At 40.2% G+C, this 21,756-nt stretch overlaps 1 protein-coding gene across 7 annotated transcripts in view; it reads left to right on the forward strand.

Annotated features, from left to right (window-relative positions):
- Positions 1-21,756, forward strand: part of atosb (atos homolog b) — a 154,661-nt gene that overhangs the window by 85,261 nt on the left and 47,644 nt on the right. For all 7 annotated transcript variants that reach the window (XM_072571672.1, XM_072571677.1, XM_072571679.1 and 4 more), the window contains one exon: positions 15,092-16,129. In XM_072571672.1, coding sequence (XP_072427773.1) covers positions 15,227-16,129 — 903 coding nt within the window. In that variant the 5' untranslated portion in view covers positions 15,092-15,226. The remainder of the gene's footprint in view (positions 1-15,091; positions 16,130-21,756) is intronic.

Consider the following 21,756-nt stretch of genomic DNA (forward strand, 5'->3'; position numbering starts at 1 on the left):
AGATTTATCTTAGTAGTTCTTGTGTTAAATAATTAGTGACATTTTGACAGCTAGGATAGTTTTCACTGATTGCAAATTTCATTCACCAGTGACCATATAAATTGAGCTTTATTCACAGGAACGAAAAGGAGGGATAAGTCCACCACTAATAGCATTGTGCCTTTGATTTATACTTTATATGTCTAACACTTGCCAAATTACAACTCCACAAACTCCAAGTTCTGTTACCTCTGAACTTAATGACCCCGCTGATATTCTAGCTGGCATTTCACTGAACTTGTTTAAAAGTTTTCACACCTACATTGGTGAGTGAAGCACATTTGACAATCAAAATTATGACTGAGCCTTCAGTTACTTCAGCAATATTCTTCCTGAGTTCCTCCACTTTTCTAACTTGTATTCTTAAACTTTTGAGTGTGGCCAAACCTTCCTTCCAAAACTGCTTTGGGTCTATTTTTCCAATGTGAACAGCTTTGGGATATATTGATTGTACTATATAAATATGTGGTTGTAATGTGATGTTTTTCAATTTATTTTGGGAGTCAGATACATAATAGTCTGCATAATTTGCTTTAAACAATTTTGAGGGCTTCGGTCCATTGGCATGTGATCTGGTGCTGCTGTTAATATTGTTTTGGTGAACAGTTCAACTCTGTTTCACTGTTGTAATTTTTTTGCATTTTTTGTTCTCTGAAATTATATCGACACCTAAAGACATGTAATCATAATCTTTGTTATGGAGCACCAGAAATAGAAGTGATCAGAAAGCCTACTGGAAACAAATTCTAGTTCCTATTTAAATGTAAATGTGGTGGCCCTGATTAATTGAACACTCTTAAGTTGTACAGAAGCATTGCAGTTATCTTTTTATTGTAAATCCTTTTGCAATGTGCTAGTACTTTTTCCATATGCAAAGATGATACAATCAGGCCAAAGTCCGTTGGGAAGAGGCCAAAATAGATTAAGCTTGCTTTTGACTTGACTTGCTATCAAATTTCAAGCTGTTGGATGGTCTGTTCTGTCAATTTTCTGAACTCTTGACATTTGGGAAAGCACTTCTGATCACTTTGATTAATCCAGTTACAAAACCTTTTTTTCTCAATTAAATTTGATTCGACTTCTATAAATCACTGAGCAATGTTCTGGATCATTTAACACAGTAAATTATAGTTTAATTGTTATTTTTCCTTTGAACACATGGACTTTCTTGCACCTTGGGATGGTTAGATGGTCGTAACTACTTCTTGCAAATCTTTGTTAAATACTTAAGTAATTGCTTGTTGCTCAAATTATATCTAATGATGCCTTCTGCTTTAAGATATGGGTCAATTTTAATATTCTATTGCTATATTTGGTTTCTTGCTTTATAGATCCTCTCAATCTGTTAGCAAGTTCCTGTGCTTAATCCACTTTTTGTTTGCAGATTTTAAATTGTTTTACCTACTTTACGGACTCATTAATTATTTTACAAATTATCTAAAATCTACAAATAGGAAAATCTAAATGAGATCGGAGATTTTCAAAACAAGATGTTTTTGTTAAAGCTTTGTTTAAGTTTCAGGTAAGACAAGTTGACTCTAATTGTTCTTTCTCAGGGCAATACTTTGGACAATCTTCAAAGAGCACGTACAGATATTCTGGCCATCGTTTCGTCGTTTAGAGCGATGCCTGCTCAAAAAAATAGTCATCCTGCCCAGTTTAAAATGTCAACAAAGCCTGGACATTAGCTGTGAATCAGTATTAATGGGTACACTCTTCACAGCTATGCCTCTACCAGAGTCCACTTGCTAACCAGTCAGCACTCCTCTTGTGCAGTACAATATTGTTTACCTTTTACATTGATATTCTTGCAAATTGTCCCAATATACGTAAGACTAAAAGATTATACAATTATACTGTCTCTCAGCAATACTAAAGTTGGGTTTATTACAGACCATTGAAAAATATTTAATGAATGTTGATCGTATCTCAGCTAAACTGTAATGTGCCCTGTCAAAAGTAGCAAACATTGTTTTAAGAACTGCGGAAGAATTTTACTTATTTTTGAAGATTAATGGCTACTTACTAATTGTCTGTTTTGAACTCTGTTAGCTCTTCTTATTTCTTTCTCCTTTTTTCCCTGATAGACCAAGCAAATATGCCACTTTGATGCTACATGATGTATCATAACTCACTGAGAGTTTCTCTTCCTCTTTCTTGAGGCAAGATCTGATTACCACAGCACTGGGATGAGGAACTCTTATTATTGACTGACCTATTTTAATCTAAGCAGAAATTTACTAGCAGTTACGTGAGATGACGTTGATAAATTGACCAACACTGATACAGAATTTCAGTGGTCTACGGGTAGAGCAAAATTGAATCTTGAACTGAAAGGTGTAGAATTGCTGGAGTCTTGCTTTCACTCTTCGTAACATTGGTCAGGAAGAAATTTGACAGCATATGCAGCAGACTGGATTTTACCAGAAAAAGGGTCATTATGTTCTCTTGCATTCATATTGTTCTTTCCAACATTTGTGGATTTTTTTTTTGACTTCTTCAGTTGAGGAGCATGACTTTTTCTTATATATTATACACGTATATCTCTTCTTTTTAAGGATGCTATTAATTTGTAATGCCAAATATTTGGGCAGTTTCTTTATTTTGCTTTAAAAAGAATGTCTTACCTACAATATTTTTTTTGAAAAAAGTGAAGTTTATGGGAACATTTCAAAACTTCATTTTGTAACATCTACCCAGAAGCTAACTTGCATTGAGCATCATGATAGTCATCAAATATTTCTATGATGTGAGTCAGCACATTAGACTAGTAGATTTATTTATGGAATGACATCATCAACTAGGGACAGATGTAGCAGAGGTCATGGTGTTATCTGTGTTTGGAAAAAGTAATGCCCTTTTCCTTCCCTACAAATTCCATTCTGAAAACGACTGTTTTGTGCAGCTTTTTAAATTTAGTAGAATAGTTTTAATTCTTATGAATATAGTTTCATATTTAATTAATGGAAATTATGACTAAGAAATTGAAAACAGAATACAAGCAATAAATGAATTAATAGTGTTGCAAAACTACATTGTAGTACAGAGTGTCAGAAATGTTTTTTAAATCTTCTTTTATTCAAGTTTGCATTCTCTAAGTTTTGGACTTGTTGGCTGCATTTGCTGCCACCATAAATGCAAGGAATGTATCGAATAACCATCTAGTTGCATCTGAAATATTGAGCCATGTGAAATGTACTACCAGTAATATTTTTTGGGGTCCTAATTTTGTGATCTCACTCTGACAGCCTCCTTACCATGGTCAAAGATTGCAGCTTTCAGAGAATTAAATTCCAAACATCAGTTGAAGTCCCTGGGATCGCAGCTGCAATTTGTTTTTGATCCCATTCTCTAGATGCCCAGCTTCTGACTCATCACTGCCTCCCTGTCCTTCGCAGCCCTGGTTTCTCTCTCTCTGTTTCCCTCAAGATTTAGAAAACAGGGCAGTGAGGGGTCAAGAATGGGTAGTGAATGAAGTAACGAGAGTGGCGAGTGAAGTGGTGAACGACAGGTGATGGTGCGAGTGGTTGCACAACCATAACGTCAGTTGTACGTACATGGACATAACAGTGGAGTCAGTGCACACATCCCATTTTTGACAAGCAATAATGAACCAAAAACACCCAGCTCCTGTTCCAGTCATTCTTCTGCAGAGAATCGAAGTGTCCTTTTGGCTTAGATGGTATCATGTACTATTTGATTATGGGATACTAGTCCAAAACTAGTACAAGACATTCATGGTAGAGATCACCAGAATCACATTGTATAATTTTATGTGCAATCTTCCTTCCTCTATTCTCAGGTTATTCAAATGAAAATTTATCTCAAACACCTTCTTTAATTCACTTCTATTTCCAGCCTTCCATTTCACACATAATCTTCAGATCATAAAACTACAAGCTTCATCTAGCTACCATTCACTCATTTGATTTTACCATGATTTGTCTCTGTTCAAATTTTGGACTGTATTTTATGCCTCCCCTACCCAAGTTGGGGACAGAGTATGGGAGGAGCTCTATAAATACTGTAAAATTCCCAATAGTCTCAACCCCCACTGAATTTATACTGGTGTCTCATGGCATTGGACCACCTGAGTCAATTGAGACCATTAAATGGGCAATTAATGTTACTAAAGGGTCTCATTCTACTACTGCCATTTAAAATGCAACAGGAAAGTTCCATCCACTGGCCAGGCAGGAAATTCTCCCTCTGTGTTACTGATAGACAGGATTGTGTACTTTGTAATGGACTTTCTTGGTCCATGGGAGACTCCTGCCCAAGGTTTACCTTTTCCCAGCCCCCTTCTCAGGTTGTCTTTCTACCGTGGCCTCTCGAATCAGACTTTTGCAGAAGCTTTCTACTTGGTATTTGGCAAGGTGAACAGTAGCTCAAACCCTGATCTAACACCACACGCGTTAAATTGAAAATCGGAAGGGTAACATTCCTTCCTCCACCCTATTGAAAGCCACTGGCCACAGAGCGATTGGTGCACCCTCACCATGCTTTTTTTCCTTCATACAACGGACTTTTTGCAGACAGGATGTTGTTGGACAGGGTGCCAGATAACCTGTAGAGTTCAGTCTTTGTCCTGTGTTAGAAGATATTTAGATGCCATTTAAAAAAAAATAGCAGTGAGGTCCTAGGACTCTTAAGACCTTCTGTTGTGATCCCTATTCTAAACTGAGAATGGAATTGGCAAGCTCCTAAGATGTTTTGGACATCTGACTCACTTCACATAGTGATTACGTTTGTGATATTATGTCATGGACGTTGTATTATTAAATGCTTTATTGCAGTCTTCGCCAGTTTTTGGCTTGTTGAAAATATTCTTCAGTAACTTTGGACAGAAATTAATTAATGTTGCTTTTTCTTGGCCATCTCATTTTTCCATGATCCAAGACTCCGATATGTTTGAGATATCATCATGGAATCCTACTTCACTACACCTCAGTCAAATCACTAAAGATCTTGAAGTTATTTAGGGACGGTTATTCACTTAAAGTAATTGCTGATATGAAACAAGAAACAATTCACTTAAAAGCCTTGAGAGAGAGTGGGTTAGCTTTTGACAGGTATCACTTCCATTATGTCATGGGTGAAAAGCTGGCACTTGCACATTGGCCTCTTGTTACATACCTGTCACTATTTCTTAATCAAAATCAAGGCCAGTGTTCTTGCTCTATTGAGTCTTGAAGATTGTAAACTACCTAGGTGGAAAATGAGGCCCTGCTCCAGCTTGTGTTCAGTTCTACTGAATCATTGCAATGACCCTAAAACAGAAATGTTAGCACAACAGCTGCTCCAACTTTCTTCTGCCAATTGACATGCCAACACGTTGACTTCCAGTTCAGAGGTTTCTATTGTTCACAGCTTGGAGGTGTGCGCACTGATAAAGAGGTAGTGCGAGTGTTGCTGGCAAACACCCTGGCAACAGAGCGGAATGTTAGGTCAGTGTTTAGCACTGCTGCCTCTCTGCACCAGGAACCCAGTTTCAATTCCAGCTTCAAGCGACTGTGTGGAGATTGCACATTCTCCCCACGTCTGCATGGGTTTCCTCTGGGTGCTCCAGTTTCATCCGACAATCCAAAGATGTGCAGGTCAGGTGGATTGGCCATGCCAAATTCCCCATTGTGTGTTAGTTGCATTAGTCAGAGGAAAATGTGCCTGGGTGGGTTACTCTTCAGAGGGTCAGTGTGGACCTGGGCCAAATGGCCTGTTTCTATACTGTAGAGAATCTAATTTAATCAGTACAATGATGTATTGAAAGAGCAAGCAACTGGAAGGTCATGATCAATCTTAGAATCAGTGTGGAAGTGTTCCACAGAGTAGTTGCCCAGTGTCTACTTGGTCTTACCAATGCAGAGAAGACTGCATTCAGTGGGCTCAGATTGGATCTTGGCTAAATAAATTGAACTCCAAAGAATGGTAGTTGAAACAGTTAAACAGCACACGACATTCAAAGAAAAGCTATTCCAGGCACAGTTGAAGTATATTTCCTTGAAAGGAGAAACAATTCCAGAGCTCCCTGGATGACTAAAGTAAAAGAAACTATGATAAAGTAAGTGTGTTTGTGATAAATAATACAGTTGAGAACCAAGTTGAAAGTGGAAGTTTGAGGTGGGGTAACCAAACAAGCAAGTGAAATCTGACAGTGAAAAAAGACTGGCAATTAATATGAAAAGGAAATTCAAAGTATCATATCCAGGTGTGTGCTTATGTATTACAGAAACATTGGCCACTGACACTGAGACTGCTGGATGGTGCCTGAGGGCTGAAGAATTGTCCAAAATGCCTTGTAAAAATAAGCCCAGCGAATACAGGCTAGTCAGTTTAGTTTTGGTGGTGGGACCAACTACTCACATAGCCAAATACAGGTCATATAGGACAGAAACAGACTCTTTGGTCCAACCAGTCCATGTCAAACATAATCCCAAACTAAATTAGTTCCACCTGCCTGCCCTGACCCATATCCCTCCAAACCTTTTCTATTCACGTGTCTATCCAAATGTCTTTTCAATATTGTAGTTGTACCTACATTGGATTACTGTCTTTAAAAAGAACACTTCTCCTGGTTGTGGGTAGAAGATGGAAGACTGGCAACAACTGAATATTCACTTGGAGAGCCAGTGCTAACACATTTGGATAAAATGCCTCCTTCACAACACAATTCTGAGATGATTTTTCTTGAATCGAATTGACTTCACAAAGACATGCAGGCAAATTTTAGAATAATTTAAACATTTAATTGAAACAGGAAGGTTCTAAGTAACACTATATAGGTTTCTAAAGGTGCTAAAATGGATATCCTTCAAATAATTCAGCATACAAATCATTCTTCACAATTCTGACGAAAGGTCACCTGAAATGTTAACTGTTTTTGCATAAATGCTAGAAAATATGCCAAGGATTTCTGGAATTTTCTGTTGTATTCCAAATAAATTAGGTTCAGTTCTGTTGTTACCATGAAAACTTTGGTAATATATTCTCGATGATAAGATATAAACTGGTAGTCAGGCTATTCAATATGTGATTGAGTTGGATAATAACTTGGGAGTGAGTGGACAAGCTGCAGAGGGACATTGACTGGTTGAATCAAAACTTTGGATGTCTTGGTATGGGGGGGGTGGTGGTGCTGGTAAAAGATTGTTGAATTGAACAAAGCACTGATTTGACCGTCAGTATTGTCAACACTTTTGTAAAGCATTGGTATTCTAGCATTGGAGGATTCTAAGATATTAGAGGACTATGGAACATTAACTTTTTTTTTGGTCCATATCCAGTGCTACAACCCAAATTGTGTCCTATTCTGTTGTAATTTCCAGTCCTTAAAATTCTCGTTTTGCTGTTCAAATTCCTCCATGACCATGGTGCTCTCTATTGCTCTAACCTCCCCCAGCCCCTCTCCTCTAATTTGGTTGTCTTGCACCTGCCATCTTGTTCAGTTTCACCTTGTCATCTGTGCCCTAGGCTATGTAATTCTTCACAAACCTTTCCACCCAGTTAACTCCCTCAACTCTTTGAGCTTTGTTGTACTCTTTTCAATTCCTCAGTAAAGCTCTGCTTTAATAACCAAGCTTTTCTTTATGAAACAAAAAAATACTGAAGAACTGCAGGTGCTAGAAATCAGAAACAAAATCATAAATTGCTGAAAAACCTCAGCAGGCCTAGCAGAATCTGTAGGGAGAAAACATAAATAGCATTTTGGGTCCAATTACCCTTCCTCAGAGCTTTTTCTTATTTATCAATCATGCATTTTATTGCATTTACATCACTTCAAAAATGGACTGTGGGATTGCTGTTACCACCATCAAGAGGTCCTCAGCTCAAATCTGGGTGGGGTGGCACAGTGGCTCAATGGTTAGCACTGATGCCTCACAGTACTAGGGACCCGGGTTTGATTCCCACCTCTGGCGACTGTCTGTGTGGGGTTTGCACATGCTCCCCATGTCTGAGTGGGTTTCCTCCGGGTGCTCCAGTTTCCTCCCACAATCTAAAGATGTGCAGGTCAGGTGAATTGGTCGTGCTAAATTGTCCATAGTGTTGGATGCATTCGTTGGGTAAATGTTGGGTAGAGGAATGGGTCTGGGTGGATTACTCTTTAGAGGATTGGTGTGGACTTGTTAGGCCAAATAGCCTGTTTCCATTCTGTAGGGAATCTAATCTAATCTAATCTACCTTCCTGTATCAACTTCTTTGGCCCTAAAATTATGGGTTTATTGGGCAGTGAGGTGATGGCTTAGTGGTATTATCACTAGACTATTAAGCCTGAAACTCAGCTCATGTTCTGGGAATAGAGGTTTGAATCCCAGCATGGAAAATGGTGGAATTTCAATTCAACAAACAAAAAAATCTGCAATTAAGAACCTACTAACGATCATGAAACAGTTTTCAATCATTGGAAAAACACATCTGCCATCCTCACCTCGTCTGGTCGACATGTAACTCTAGAGCCATAGCCATAGTTGACTCTCAACTGCCCTCGAAAATGGCTTAGCAAGTCACTCTGTTGTATAAGTTGCTAGAAAATCATCTAAGGGATGAAACCAATAGACTACCTGGCATTGACATAGGCAGCAGGAAAGACAATGGCGGAAGTAGCCCTGCCAACCTTCCTTACTAATGTCTGGGAGCTGGTGCCAAAATTGGGACAGTTGTTTCAGATGAGTCAAGCAAAAGACTAACACAGTCATACTCGCAGAATCATGCCTTACAGACAAGTCCCAGACACCACCATTACTATAACCAAATATATCCTGAGCCATGAGCAGAACAGACACTGCAAAGGTGGTGATGCAAAAGGAAGGAATCTCCCTGGAAGTCCTCAAGATTGACTTCAGACCTCATGAAGTCTCATGGCTTCAAGTTAAACATGGACAAGGAAACCTGTTGGTAACTACATATCGTCCTTCCCTTGCTGATGAACCAGTACTGTTTCCTGTTTGGGGAGGTGACGACCTGGTGGGATTATCACTAGACTGTCAATGAGAGACTCTGGTAATGCTCTGGGGACCTGGGTTCAAATCCCGCCATGGCAGATGGTGGAATTTTAATTCCATAAGAAAATCTGGAATCAAGCTTCTAATAATGACCATGGTTGGTTGTTGGGGAAAAAAACTGTCTGGTTTGCTAATGCCCTTTAGGGATGGAAACTGCCATCTTTACTTTACGTGTGAATCCAGACCCACGGCAATGAGGTTGCCGCTTAACTGCTATCTGGGCTGGACAATAAATGTTGGTCTGGCCAGTGATGTCCTCAACCCATGAATGAATACCAAGAAAAACAATTGGAGGAGGCATGAAGTGTGGCAAAGGTGAAAGATGTACTCTTGGTCATCGGGTTATAAATCACTGGAAACAGATCTTGTGGTCCAAATCATCCAGGCCAACCAAATATCCTCAATTAATCTAGTCCAGTTCTCCAGCATTTTGGCCCATTTCCCTCTTAAACCCTTCCTATTCATATACCCATCCAGCTGCATTTTTAATATTGTAATTGTTTCTGCCTCCTTTTCTGAAGCTCATTTCCATACATGTGCCACCCCCTGCATGAAAAAGCTGCCCCTTACGTCCCTTATAAATCTTTCCCCTCTCACCTTACACTATGCCCTTTAGTTTTGTACTCCCTCACTTGATGAAAAGATTTGGGTGGGTACAGGAATAGGAAGGATTTAGAGGTATATGGCCCAAATGATGGCAAATGGGGCTCGGTTAGACTAGGATATCTGGATGAGTTAGACTGAAGGGTGTGTTTCTGTGCTGTATGACTCTTTAAGTGCAAGTAAATTTCTCACCACATAAAAATTGGGCAATAACCAATTCTAATAAAAGACAGCATGACCACTGTGAGAAAGAGGGGTCTGCAGATGCTGGAGATCAGAGTCAAAAGGTGTGGTGCTGGAAAAGCACAGCTGGTCAGGTGGCATCAGAGGAGCAGGAGAGTTGACATTTCAAGCATAATCTCTTCATTAGGAATGAAGTGGGGGGGGCCAAGAGGGTTGAGAGATAAATTTGAGGTCACTGGGACTGAGGGGAAGGTAGCTGGGAATGTGATAGGTAGTGAAGGTGGGGTGTAATAGTGATAGGGTGGAGTGGGAAGGGAGATGAACATGTAGGACAGTTCAAGAGGGTGGTGCCAAGTTGGTGGGAACAGGGGAAATGAGGAAACTGGTGAAATCCACCTTGGTCCTTTGTGGCTGGAGGGTCCCAAGGCAGAAGGTGAGCGTTCTTCCTCCAGGTGCCGGGTGGCTTGAGTTTGGCGGTGGAGGAGGCCAATGACTTGCATGTCCTTAGCAGAGTCGGAGGGGGAGTTGAAGTGTTCGGCCACAGGCCAGTGGATTAAATGGTGCTTTGAAAGGCTGGTCATGGCATTAATCAACTCTACCTTCCCCACTACTCTTGACCACTTCAATTTGCCGATCAGACCAACAGATCTACATCAGATGCCATATCACTTTCCCTTCACTCCTCCCTAGAACATCTTGACACCAAGAACAGCTATGTAAGAATCCTACTCATTGACTACAGTTTGGCCTTCAACTCTATTATCCCCTCGAGACTGATTACTAAACTTAGTGATCTCTGACTAAACCCCACTCTCTGCAACTGGATCCTCAGTTTCCTGACCTACGGGCCACAATCAGTGAAGATTGGGGACGATATTTCATCCTCATAACACTCAACACTGGTGCCCCGCAGGTTTGAATACTCAGCTCCCTACTGTACTCACTGTGTACCCATGACTGCATCACCAAATACCAGACTAATGGCATTTACAAGTTCGCTGATGATGCCACCATAGTTGGTCAAATCTCAGATGATGACAAAACAGACTACAGATGAGAGCTGTGAGACCTGGAAAAATGGTGCACTGAGAACAACCGAGCTCTCAATGCCAGCAAAGCCAAGGACCTCATTATTGACTTTCAGTGGGATGTTACTCGTGCCACCCTACACATTAACAGCACAGAGGGGGAACGAGTGGAGAGTGTCAAGCTCCTCGGAGTGGTCATCCACAACAAGCTTTCTTGGACTCTTCATGTGGGTTGTAAATGCTCAACAACGTCTCTTCTTCCTCAGGCAGCTGAGGAAATTTGGCATGATGGTGAATAGGTGTGCCATCGAGAGCATTCTGTCTGGGTGTATCATTACTTGGTATGGCAACTGTACCATTCAAGATCGGAGACAGTGACAGAGAGTGGTGAACTTGGCCCAGACAATCACAAAGACCAACCGCCCATCTATTGAATCCATCTACCAGGCCCACTGTCAAGGAAAGGCCGCCAGCATTCTCAAAGATTCATCCCAACCTGGCAATGTTTTCCTACAACCTCTACCTTTGGGCAGAAGGTACAGAAGCCTGAACATATGCACCAGCCAGTTTCGGAACAGTTTCTACCCTACTAAATGGACACTCAAACTCTTAACGTTCACCTGTACCTGTGTTTTTTGTGTTTGCTGCTGTTTACCTATTATTTACTTATCTATGCTACTTAACTGTGCGATCTGCCTGTACCGCTCACAAGACAAAGCTTTTCACTGTGTTTTGGTACACGTGACAATAAATTCAATTCAATTTTCCACTATCTTCTTTTTCCATGGTTGTTCTAACTCTTATTGAAGATGTGGTTTGTTCAAGATTACATGTTGATTTTATTTTTGACATTGAAAATTATGTTCCCTAAATAGACCATTTTGGAATGATTTACAAATTCTGATCTGTCTCTGTGCAGTTTAATTCCCAGTTCAATCTAATTAAATGGTGGAGCTGGCTCGGCTAGGGATGGGCTGGGTGCAGAATTCCTGTTTTTGTCTACAATGATTGTTAAAGTTTTTAATTAAACCATTAGACAGAATGAATAGATAATAGTCAGTCTAAAATAGAATTGAAGATTGACAGACTATCTGGCTCTCAAGGTGAGGTGAATCGTAGAAAAGTGCTGAATTCACGCAATGTAGAAATAAAAGTCTCCCTAAATCCTGAATAAACACCTCAAGTTGATGAAGTTTAATTTTGGGCTACATAAAAATATGCTGTCTGGAGCACACATTGCATTATTGGTAGAACCACTCGAATGTTTGTGGATTGCAAAAATTGGGATTGGGTCAAATGGCTGAGTTTTTAGATTGGACTTTGAAGGTTTTACTTAGCGCATTAATAGAAGTTTGAAGTAGTAATACTATGTAAAATTCGAGAGTACTTTCTTCTTATAGAGAAGAATAGGTTTGACAGAACACAATCCAGTGCATCAGGAATTCAAAGCTGTTAATAATGGAAACAAATGCATGCAAAAGGACATTTGATTCATGAGATTTGACATACAGTTAATTATGGATGTGAATACACTTTTTTGTATTTTTGAAATTTGGGGAAGTGTACAGTTCTGAAAAAGAATTAAGTTAAAAATAAGATGTATAATGAGACAATACTTGTACCAATATTTTTAAAATAAGACTAGAGTACGAGCTAAGTAGACAATATAATTTTCTCCCACGATTTATGTATTGTTATGGTGAAAGACCATTTTACTATCCTATCAAAGTTTAAAATAGCCATTAATTTGAGACCATGGTCAGCATGGACTAGTTGGACCGAAGGGTCTGTTTCCATATTGTATGACTCTAATTCCTATGTGTATCAACTAGATATAGAACCCGACCATTTGGCCCCTGAAAGTGTGGTCTGCCATCAGTAAGTTCATGGCTGATCTAACTGTGGCCTCAACTCCATTTTCTTGTCTATTCCATACTTTTTGATTCCTTTGTCAACCAAGAATTTGTATAACTCAGCATTAAAAATATTCAAAGATCCTCCCTTCACTGCTCTCTGAAAAGAAGTTAAAAGACAAACAACCGACTGAGAGGAAAAATATCACCTCAACTCCACTGTAAAAAGGAGACCCCTTATTTTTTAAACCCTTTTCCCTGGTCCCTCTCAGAAATTGAAATATCCCCTCAGTACCATACTGTCAAATTGCCACAGGATCTTCCATTTCTCTAAGATGGCTGCTCATTCTTAACTGCAATGGATGCAGGTACAAATTTTTCTCTGAATATTGCCCATTCATCCCAGGAATCTGTGCTTCCTGCTAGTGTGTGCAGATTCACATTTTCCCAAATTATACTCCATCTGTGAATGTTTTGTGCACTCCCTAATCGCAGACTTTATAAACTCCTTTTGTAAACTATAATGTCATCCTCACAGTTGACTTTCTGCCTATCTTTATTGTAAACCATTTATTTGGTCTCTTATTCCAAGTCATTCATGTTGATTGTAAACAGCTGAAACTTTGGCATATTTATTGAAATAGTCTCTACCTAAACATAGGTATCTGTACATGATGAATTATTTTGTGTATTTAAAGCGAACTGTATATCGAATAAAATTGATGGTTGCTAATTTTTCTTGACTTGTTTTCTCTTGTATGGAAAACCTACTTCAGAAGGTTTATCTATTTTCTTTGTGTAATGTCATGTGATGCAGCCACATTCTATAAGACTAGAACAGCTACTATGGATAAGTCAGTTTACAAGATGATTAGGGGGTTCGATAGGGTTGACAGTGAGAACCTTTTTCCACGTATGGAGTCAGCTATTACAAGGGGGCATAGCTTTAAATTAAGGGGGGGTAGATATAGGACTGATGTTAGGGGTAGGTTCTTCACTCAGCGAGTCGTAAGCTCATGGAATGCCCTGTCAGTAGCAGTAGTGGACTCTCCCTCTTTATGGGTATTTAAGCGGGCATTGGATAGGTATATGGAGGATAGTGGGTTAGTGTAGGTTAGGTGGGCTTTGATCGGCGCAACATCGAGGGCCGAAGGGCCTGTACTGCGCTGTATTCTTCTATGTTCTATGTTCTATGTAATCTTAACCAAGTGAGCCTGCAGTATTTTAGACATGAATGTTGACTACTAGGCAGGTTGCTTTGCAAATGTAGGCCTGTCAATCAAGATTCAGTCCTTCCCCAACCAGGGCAGGTTTTTCAGAAGGCTAGTTGGAGGATGAATTGTGTGTTTGGGGTCTTTAACTTAGTAACCTTTTACCTGATCTTTCTCTGGACACGTGGCGGATGTGTTTTGCATTTAGCCACACAATCTCCAAGAATTCATGATTTGGAGATGCCGGTGTTGGCAAACAATTAAGGTAACATTAACAAACAATCAAGGTATTTTTCACTGGATAATTTCAGTTACATCACACTGTAAACTTTTGCTATAAATTCTGTGTCTTACAATCGTGTACTTCGCAACCACCGGATGAAGGAGCAGCGCTCCGAAAGCTAGCGTTTCTAGTTAAACCTGTTGGACTATAGCCTGGTGTTATGTGATTTTTAACTCCAAGAACTCAGCATTTCTCTATCTCTGGTCTCTTGTGTATCCTTCAATGTCTTCCTTTCTAATTCTGACAGCTCTGTCTTCAGCCAACTCAATGATAAACTCTAGAGGTTCCTCCTTTTAAGACTCTCCTTGAAACACCTGTAACTGGCTAAAATTAAATGTTATCTTCATGCTGTGTTAAATTTTGTCTAGTTATCGTCTTGTGAACCATCTTCGGATATTAAAAGAGCTCTATAAAAGCAAGCTGTTTTTGGTTGTGTACACATCAGGTGAAAGTGGACTCTGCGCTGGTCCCTGTTGTCTCTTTATTGTGTGTCTGTGCGTGTGTCTGTGCGTATATTCATTGTAGTCCATTGGAAATACTTACTCCTTTTCAAAAGTTGGTGGTTCTGAGCATTTCCAGTCTATTTGCTTTTGTAGATCTGAAGACTTGGACAGACCACTGATCAATTGCAACATGAGAAGTAAGATGAGAATCTAGAAATGTTATTTTTTAAAATGAAGAATTTGGCAAACTAAGTATTTTAAGGTAGCTGGAATCTTAAAGTTTGAAGGACACCATGTTTGTTGATGTCAAACAATAAGGAAAAAAAAGCCTTTGCTCCAATTGCTGCACAGTTTTAAAGCTCGATGTTTTAATTAATTGTGTTAATTATAAATAGGTAGCTACTGATTTAAAATAAATGATTTATGATTGAGTGATTTTCTTTCTTTCTTAGATGCTGTGCTACAGGAGTGTCCAGAAAGACATCTTTGGTTTAACTTCATGAAGGAGACTTCTCATTGCTACCAACCACAAATACAGTTTCTGCCCTTGGATTTCTACATTTCTGTCGTGTAAAACACAGCAGTCCATGAGGCACATGCATCTGGAGACTTCTCAGAAAGAGCAATCTAAAGACGTACCTCGGCATGCTGCAGGCCATGCAGGTGGCAGCTTTCAAGGTACACCAACAAATGACTATCGCTTGGACTCTAGTGATGTCATCTCTGAACGAGGAGTTTTGGCAGGATACAGTGAAAGCGAGGTTAGGTTTCAAAAAGTGTATCAACTTTCAATATTTTCTCACCTATCTAACTCCTCAAATACTTTGGATCAGAGAAATTGCAAACAGGGTTTTAAAAGAAATTCATCTGAGCAACATCCAGAACTTGAGCTTAACCAGAAAAGAATCCATGTGCACTGCAAAAATTCTGCTACGTTGACTGAAAGTCTAAATGCATCTTACTGTGGAACTGATAATGGCAATCTTTCTGAAAAGGTAGTAGAAAAGACAGGTGACTATTTCAATGAACAGGATATTGGTTTCCAGGATGGAGACCCAGTTATGCATGGTTCTGCACAACACTTTTGTCATAGTGGTTTGCATGTTGTTGAACACACAGGCATGGAGGACAGTGTCTTGGGAGAAGATGGAGAGACAGGTTCACCTGGAGATAAATTAGTACCAACAACACCATCCTCAGACAGTGAGATTCACAATAGTACCAGCACTGGACTGTTGTCCTCTGAGAAAACACCATTCTCCTGTGGGCAATCAAGTACAGCCTCTGCCAGATGTACAGTTAAACGAAAGCTGCTATCGCCAACAAATGCATCCGGGAAAGAGATGTGCTCAGGGGATGAGAGCCCTCCTGTTGCAAAGAAATGTAGGATTAAGCTAGTTAATTCTATCCCAGTTTCTTGCAGAAGTACTGATGCCAAAGCAGCACCTTTCTGGAATCATCTACTTCCATCCTCAAGAGATGCATCCAAGGTTTGTGTTATCTGCAATATCTTCTCTATTTTTTAACTGAAATCCATTTGTTAATGCAATTGAAAAGCTGAGAAAACTGCTTTCTGTTCAAAACTGCCATATGTCTAAATTGTATCCAGTCTCGAGGTTTCCAGAAAATAACTTACCATGACACAGGTGCTTTTGGATCATCTCCAAAGTTAGCCCAATATACGTATCAACTTTGGTTTTTGCTGGGTTTCCTCAATAAATTGTCACCAAGGTATAGGTGCGTGCAAGTGTACAGTAGTTTGTCGAATTGTAACTTAGCAATAAAATCGTCTCTTACCTGCAGACCTCCATATTTTTAGACTAGAAGGAACTAGAGTTATTTTGTTGATCGTGGCCTAAATTAAGCAATACTTTAGTTTCATAATGAAATGGCCTCAGCGGGGTAAAATGGGATAATTTGCTGCTGCCTTGTGGACAAAATATGAAATCTGCACACTGAGATTTCTGTTTAGTAGCTTTGTGCTATCAGAATGGTACGGATATGTCTTAAAATAAATTGAGTTTGGGAGAAATAAAGAATAGACAAGTGACTATCTCCAAAGACAGGTGACTAAAAAGCTTCATCAACAGATTTCTCAGAATCAAAAAGATAGGGATTGTTTTGGTCCTTTGTTTTTTTTTTGGTCTGGTGTAATAGGGATTTTCTTTCTTCCTGGGTACACTTGATATGGTTAACTTATTAGGGAACGACAAATAATTTGTGACCGTTTGACAAAATATCAACCCTCAAAAGCCACTTTTATAAGAATTTGTTTTGATTACATTGCATCTTTTTTAAAAAAAAATGTTAATCCATTGTAACACATACATGGGACTACTCCCCCATTTGTCTCTTAAGAGCATGTCTCAGTCCAGAGTATCCTGAAGCCAGATTTAAAATGTTTACATGGTTTGAATTTGGGATATATTCTTGTGAAGGTGGCCTTTTGCACAGTCTTTTATCTCAGCATCCTCCTCTAGAATCCAATAATTACACACAGTGGTCCAGCTGTAATCTGATGTAAATTTTATATCAATACACTGTACCATTTTAAAGTTTTTAATCCATGTTGACATGAAATCCAGTTTTCCATTAACTCTGTATGACTTGGAGTCATAGGGATGTACAGCACCAAAATAGACCCTTCTGTCCAACTCGTCCTTGCCGACTAGATATCCTAAACTAATCTAGTCCCATTTGCCAGCATTTTGACCATATACCTCTAAAGCCTTCCTATTCATACACCTATCCAGATGCATTTTAAATGTTGTAATTGTACAGTCTCCACCATTTCCTCTGGTAGCTCATTCCATTCATGCACCACCCTTTGCATGAAAAAGTTGCCCCTTAGGTCCCTTTTACATCTTTCCCGTCTCACTCTAAACCTATGCCCTCTAGTTCTGGACTCCCTCAATCCAAGGAAAAGACCTTGTATATTCACCCTATCCATGCCCCTCATGATTTTATAATCCTCTGAGTCACCTCAACCTCTGCTCTGGGGAAAAAGCTCCAGCATATTCAGCCTCTCCCTGTAGCTCAAATTTCCAACCCTGGCAACGTCCTTGTAAATCTTTTCTGAACCCTTTCAAGTTTCACAACATCCTTCCTATAGGAGGGAGACCAGAATTGCACACAATATTCCAAAAGTGCCCTAACTAATGTCCTATACATATGTAATGTGATCTCCCAACTCCTATACTCAATGCTCTGACTAGTAAAGGAAAGCATACCAAACATTGCCTTCACTATCCTATCTACCGGTGCCTCCACTTTCAAGCAACTATGAACCTGCACTTCAAGGTCTCTTTATTCAGCAATACTCCCCAGGTCCTTAGCGTTAAGTTTATAGGTCCTGTTCTGATTTGCTTTTCAAAAATTCAGCACCTCACATTCATCTGAATTAAACTCCATCTGCCACTTCTCAGCCCTTGTACCCTAAGATAACATTCTTCACTGTCCATTACACCTCAAATTTTAGTGTCATCTCTAAACTTAGTAACTATACCTCCTGTGATCACATCCAAATCATTTATATAAATGATGAAAAGTAGTGGACCCATCACTGATCCTTGTGGCATAACATTGGTCACAGGCCTCCAGTCTGAAAAACAACCCTCCACCACCACCACCCTCCGTCTTCTACCTTTTTGAGCCAGTTCTGTATCCAAATGGCTAGTTCTCGCTGTATTCCTTGCTAACCAGTTTACCATGAGGAACCTTGTCAAATGCCTTTCTGAAGTCTATATAGATCACATCCACTGCTCTGCCCTCATCAATCCTCTTTGTTACTTCAAAATTCTTGTCTGTAATGTGCTGCTTTTTTTTAAATTGTGATCTTCAATACACAAATGTCCTGCTATTCCAACTCAGTGCATGCTCAGAGACGACTTTGTTATCAATTATATACCGTGGACAGCACATTGTTCTTCCTAGTCACCTTTGAACTTTCCAGAACTATTGATATGATTGGTAAATAGAAGCATGTGGTGTTAAAGGAAAGGATAGTGTAGCTATGTTGTTGGCTATGGGATATTAGGCAAAGTATGGTGATTAGACATTTTCTCTCATGAGCCTTTGATAGAATTGTTGCTGTTCTCATTAATAACCTGAACGTAGGTATGGGGAGAACAATTTCAGAAGGATTAAATACATGGCTGTGCATTTTTAAAAAAACGAAGAGGATAGTAGCAGACTCAGAATCATCGAGATGTACAGCATGGAAACCGACCCTTCGGTCCAACCCGTCCATGCTGACCAGATATCCCAACCCAAACTAGTCCCACCTGCCAGCAGCCGGTCCATATCCCTCCAAATCCTTCCTATTCATATACCCATCCAAATGCCTCTTAAATGTTGCAATTGTACCAGCCTCCACCACATCCTCTGGCAGCTCATTCCATACACATACCACCCTCTGTGTGAAAATGTTGCCTCTTAGGTCTCTTTTACATCTTTCCCCTCTCACCCTAAACCTTTGCCCTCTAGTTCTGGATTCCCCAACCCCAGGGAAAGACTTTGTCTATTTATCCTATCCATGCCCCTCATAATTTTGTAAATCTCTATAAGGTCACCCCTCAGTCTCCGACGCTCCAGGGAAAACAGCCCCAGCCTGTTCAGCTACTCCATGTAGCTCAGATCCTCCAACCCTGGCAACGTCCTTGTAAATCTTTTCTGAACCCTTTCAAGTTTCACAACATCTTTCCAATAGGAAGGAGACCAGAATTGCACGCAATATTCCAACAGTGACCTAACCAATGTTCTGTACAACATGACCTCCCAACTCCTGGACTCAATACTCTGACCAATAAAGGAAAACATACCAAATGCCGCCTTCACTATCCTATCTACCTGTGACTCCACTTTCAAGGAGCTATGAACCTGCACTCCAAGGTCTCTTTGTTCAGCAACACTCCCTAGGACCTTACCATTAAGTGTATAAGTCATGCTAAGATTTGCATTCCCAAAATGCAGCACCTTGCAATTATCTGAATTAAACTCCATCTGCCACTTCTCGGCCCATTGGCCCATCTGGTCCAGATCCTGTTGTAATCTGAGGTAACCCTCTTCGCTGTCCACTACACCTCCAAATTTGGTGTCATCTGCAAACTTACTAACTGTACCTCTTATGCTCGCATCCAAATCATTTATGTAAATGACAAAAAGCAGAGGGCCCAGCACCGATCCTTGTGGCACTCCACTGGTCACAGGCCTCCAGTCTGAAAACCAACCCTCCACCACCACCCTCTGTCTTCCACCTTTGAGCCAGTTCTGTATCCAAATGGCTAGTTCTCCCTGTATTCCGTGAGATCTAATCTTGCTAATCAGTATCCCTTGTCGAACGCCTTACTGAAGTCCATATAGATCACATCTACTGCACCGCCCTCCTCAATCTTCTTTGTTACTTCTTCAAAAAACTCAATCAAGTTTGTGAGACATGATTTCCCACGCACAAAGCCATGTTGACTATCCCGAATCAGTCCTTGCCTTTCCAAATACATGTACATCCTGTCCCTCAGGATTCCCTCCAACAACTTGCCCACCACCGAGGTCAGGCTCACCAGTCTATAGTTCCATGGCTTGTTTTTACCGCCCTTCTGAAACAGTGGCACCACATTTGCCAACCTCCAATCTTCCAGCACCTCAGCTGTGACTATCGATGATACAAATATCTCAGTAATAGGCCCAGCAATCACTTCTCCAGCTTCCCACAGAGTTCTCGTGATCAGGTCCTGGGGATTTATCCACCTTTAACCGTTTTAAGACATCCAGCACTTCCTCCTCTGTAAGCTGGATATTTTGCAACATGTCTCCATCTATTTCCCTACAGTCTGTATCTTCCATATCCTTTTCCACAGTAAATACTGATGCAAAATATTCATTTAGTTTCTCCCCCATTTTCTGTGGCTCCACACAAAGGCTGCCTTGCTGATCTTTGAGGGCCCTATTCTCTCCCTAGTTACCCTTTTGTCCTTAATATAATTGTAAAAACCCTTTGGGTTCTCCTTAATTCTATTTGCCAAAGCTATCTCATGTCCCTGTTTTGCCCTCCTGATTTCCCTCTTAAGTATACTCCTACTTTCTTTATACTCTTCTAAGGATTCACTTGATCTGTCCTGTCTATACCGAACATATGCTTCCTTCTTCTTCTTAATCAAATCCTCAATTTCTTTAGTCATTCAGCATTCCCTATATCTACCAGCCTTCCCTTTCACCCTGATAGGAATATACTTTCTCTGGATTCTTGTTATCTCATTTCTGAAGGCTTCCCAATTTCCAGCTGTCCCTTTACCTGCGAACATCTGCCTCCAATCAGCTTTTGAACGTTCTTGCCTTCTCCAATTTAGGCCTTCAACTTTTAGATCTGGACTAACCTTTTCCATCACTATTTTAAAACGAATAGAATTATGGTCGCTGGCCCCAAAGTGCTCCCCACTGACACCTCAGTCACCTGCCCTGCCTTATTTCCCAAGAGTAGGTCAAGTTTTGCACCTTCTCTAGTAGGTACATCCACATACTGAATCAGAAAATTGTCTTGTACACACTTAACAAATCACTCTCCATCTAAACCTTTAACACAATGTCAGTCCCAGTCAATGTTTGGAAAGTTAAAATCCCCTACCATAACTACATTATTATTCTTGCAGATAGCTGAGATCTCCTTACAAGTTCGTTTCTCAATTTCCCTCTGACTATTGGGGGAGGGGGTCTATAATACAATCCCAAAAAGGTGATCATCTCTTTCTTATTTCTCAGTTCCACCCAAATAACTTCCCTGGATGTATTTCCAGGAATATCCTCCCTCAGCGCAGCTGTAATGCTATCCCTTACCAAAAATGCCACTCTCCCTCCTCTCCTGCCTCCCTTTCTATCCTTCCTGTAGCATTTGTATCCTGGAACATTAAGCTGCCAGTCCTGCCCATCCCTGAGCCATGTTTCCGTAATTGCTATGATATCCCAGTCCCATGTTCCTAGCCATGCCCTGAGTTCATCTGCCTTCCCTGTTAGGCCCCTTGCATTGAAATATGCAGTTTAATTTATTAGTCCTACCTTGTCCCTGCCTGCCCTGACTGTTTGACTCACTTCTGTTCTCAGTTGTATTCATCTCAGATCGATCTCT

Source organism: Chiloscyllium punctatum, chromosome 1 (assembly GCF_047496795.1).
Source record: "Chiloscyllium punctatum isolate Juve2018m chromosome 1, sChiPun1.3, whole genome shotgun sequence".
Classification (NCBI taxonomy): Eukaryota; Metazoa; Chordata; class Chondrichthyes; order Orectolobiformes; family Hemiscylliidae; genus Chiloscyllium; species Chiloscyllium punctatum.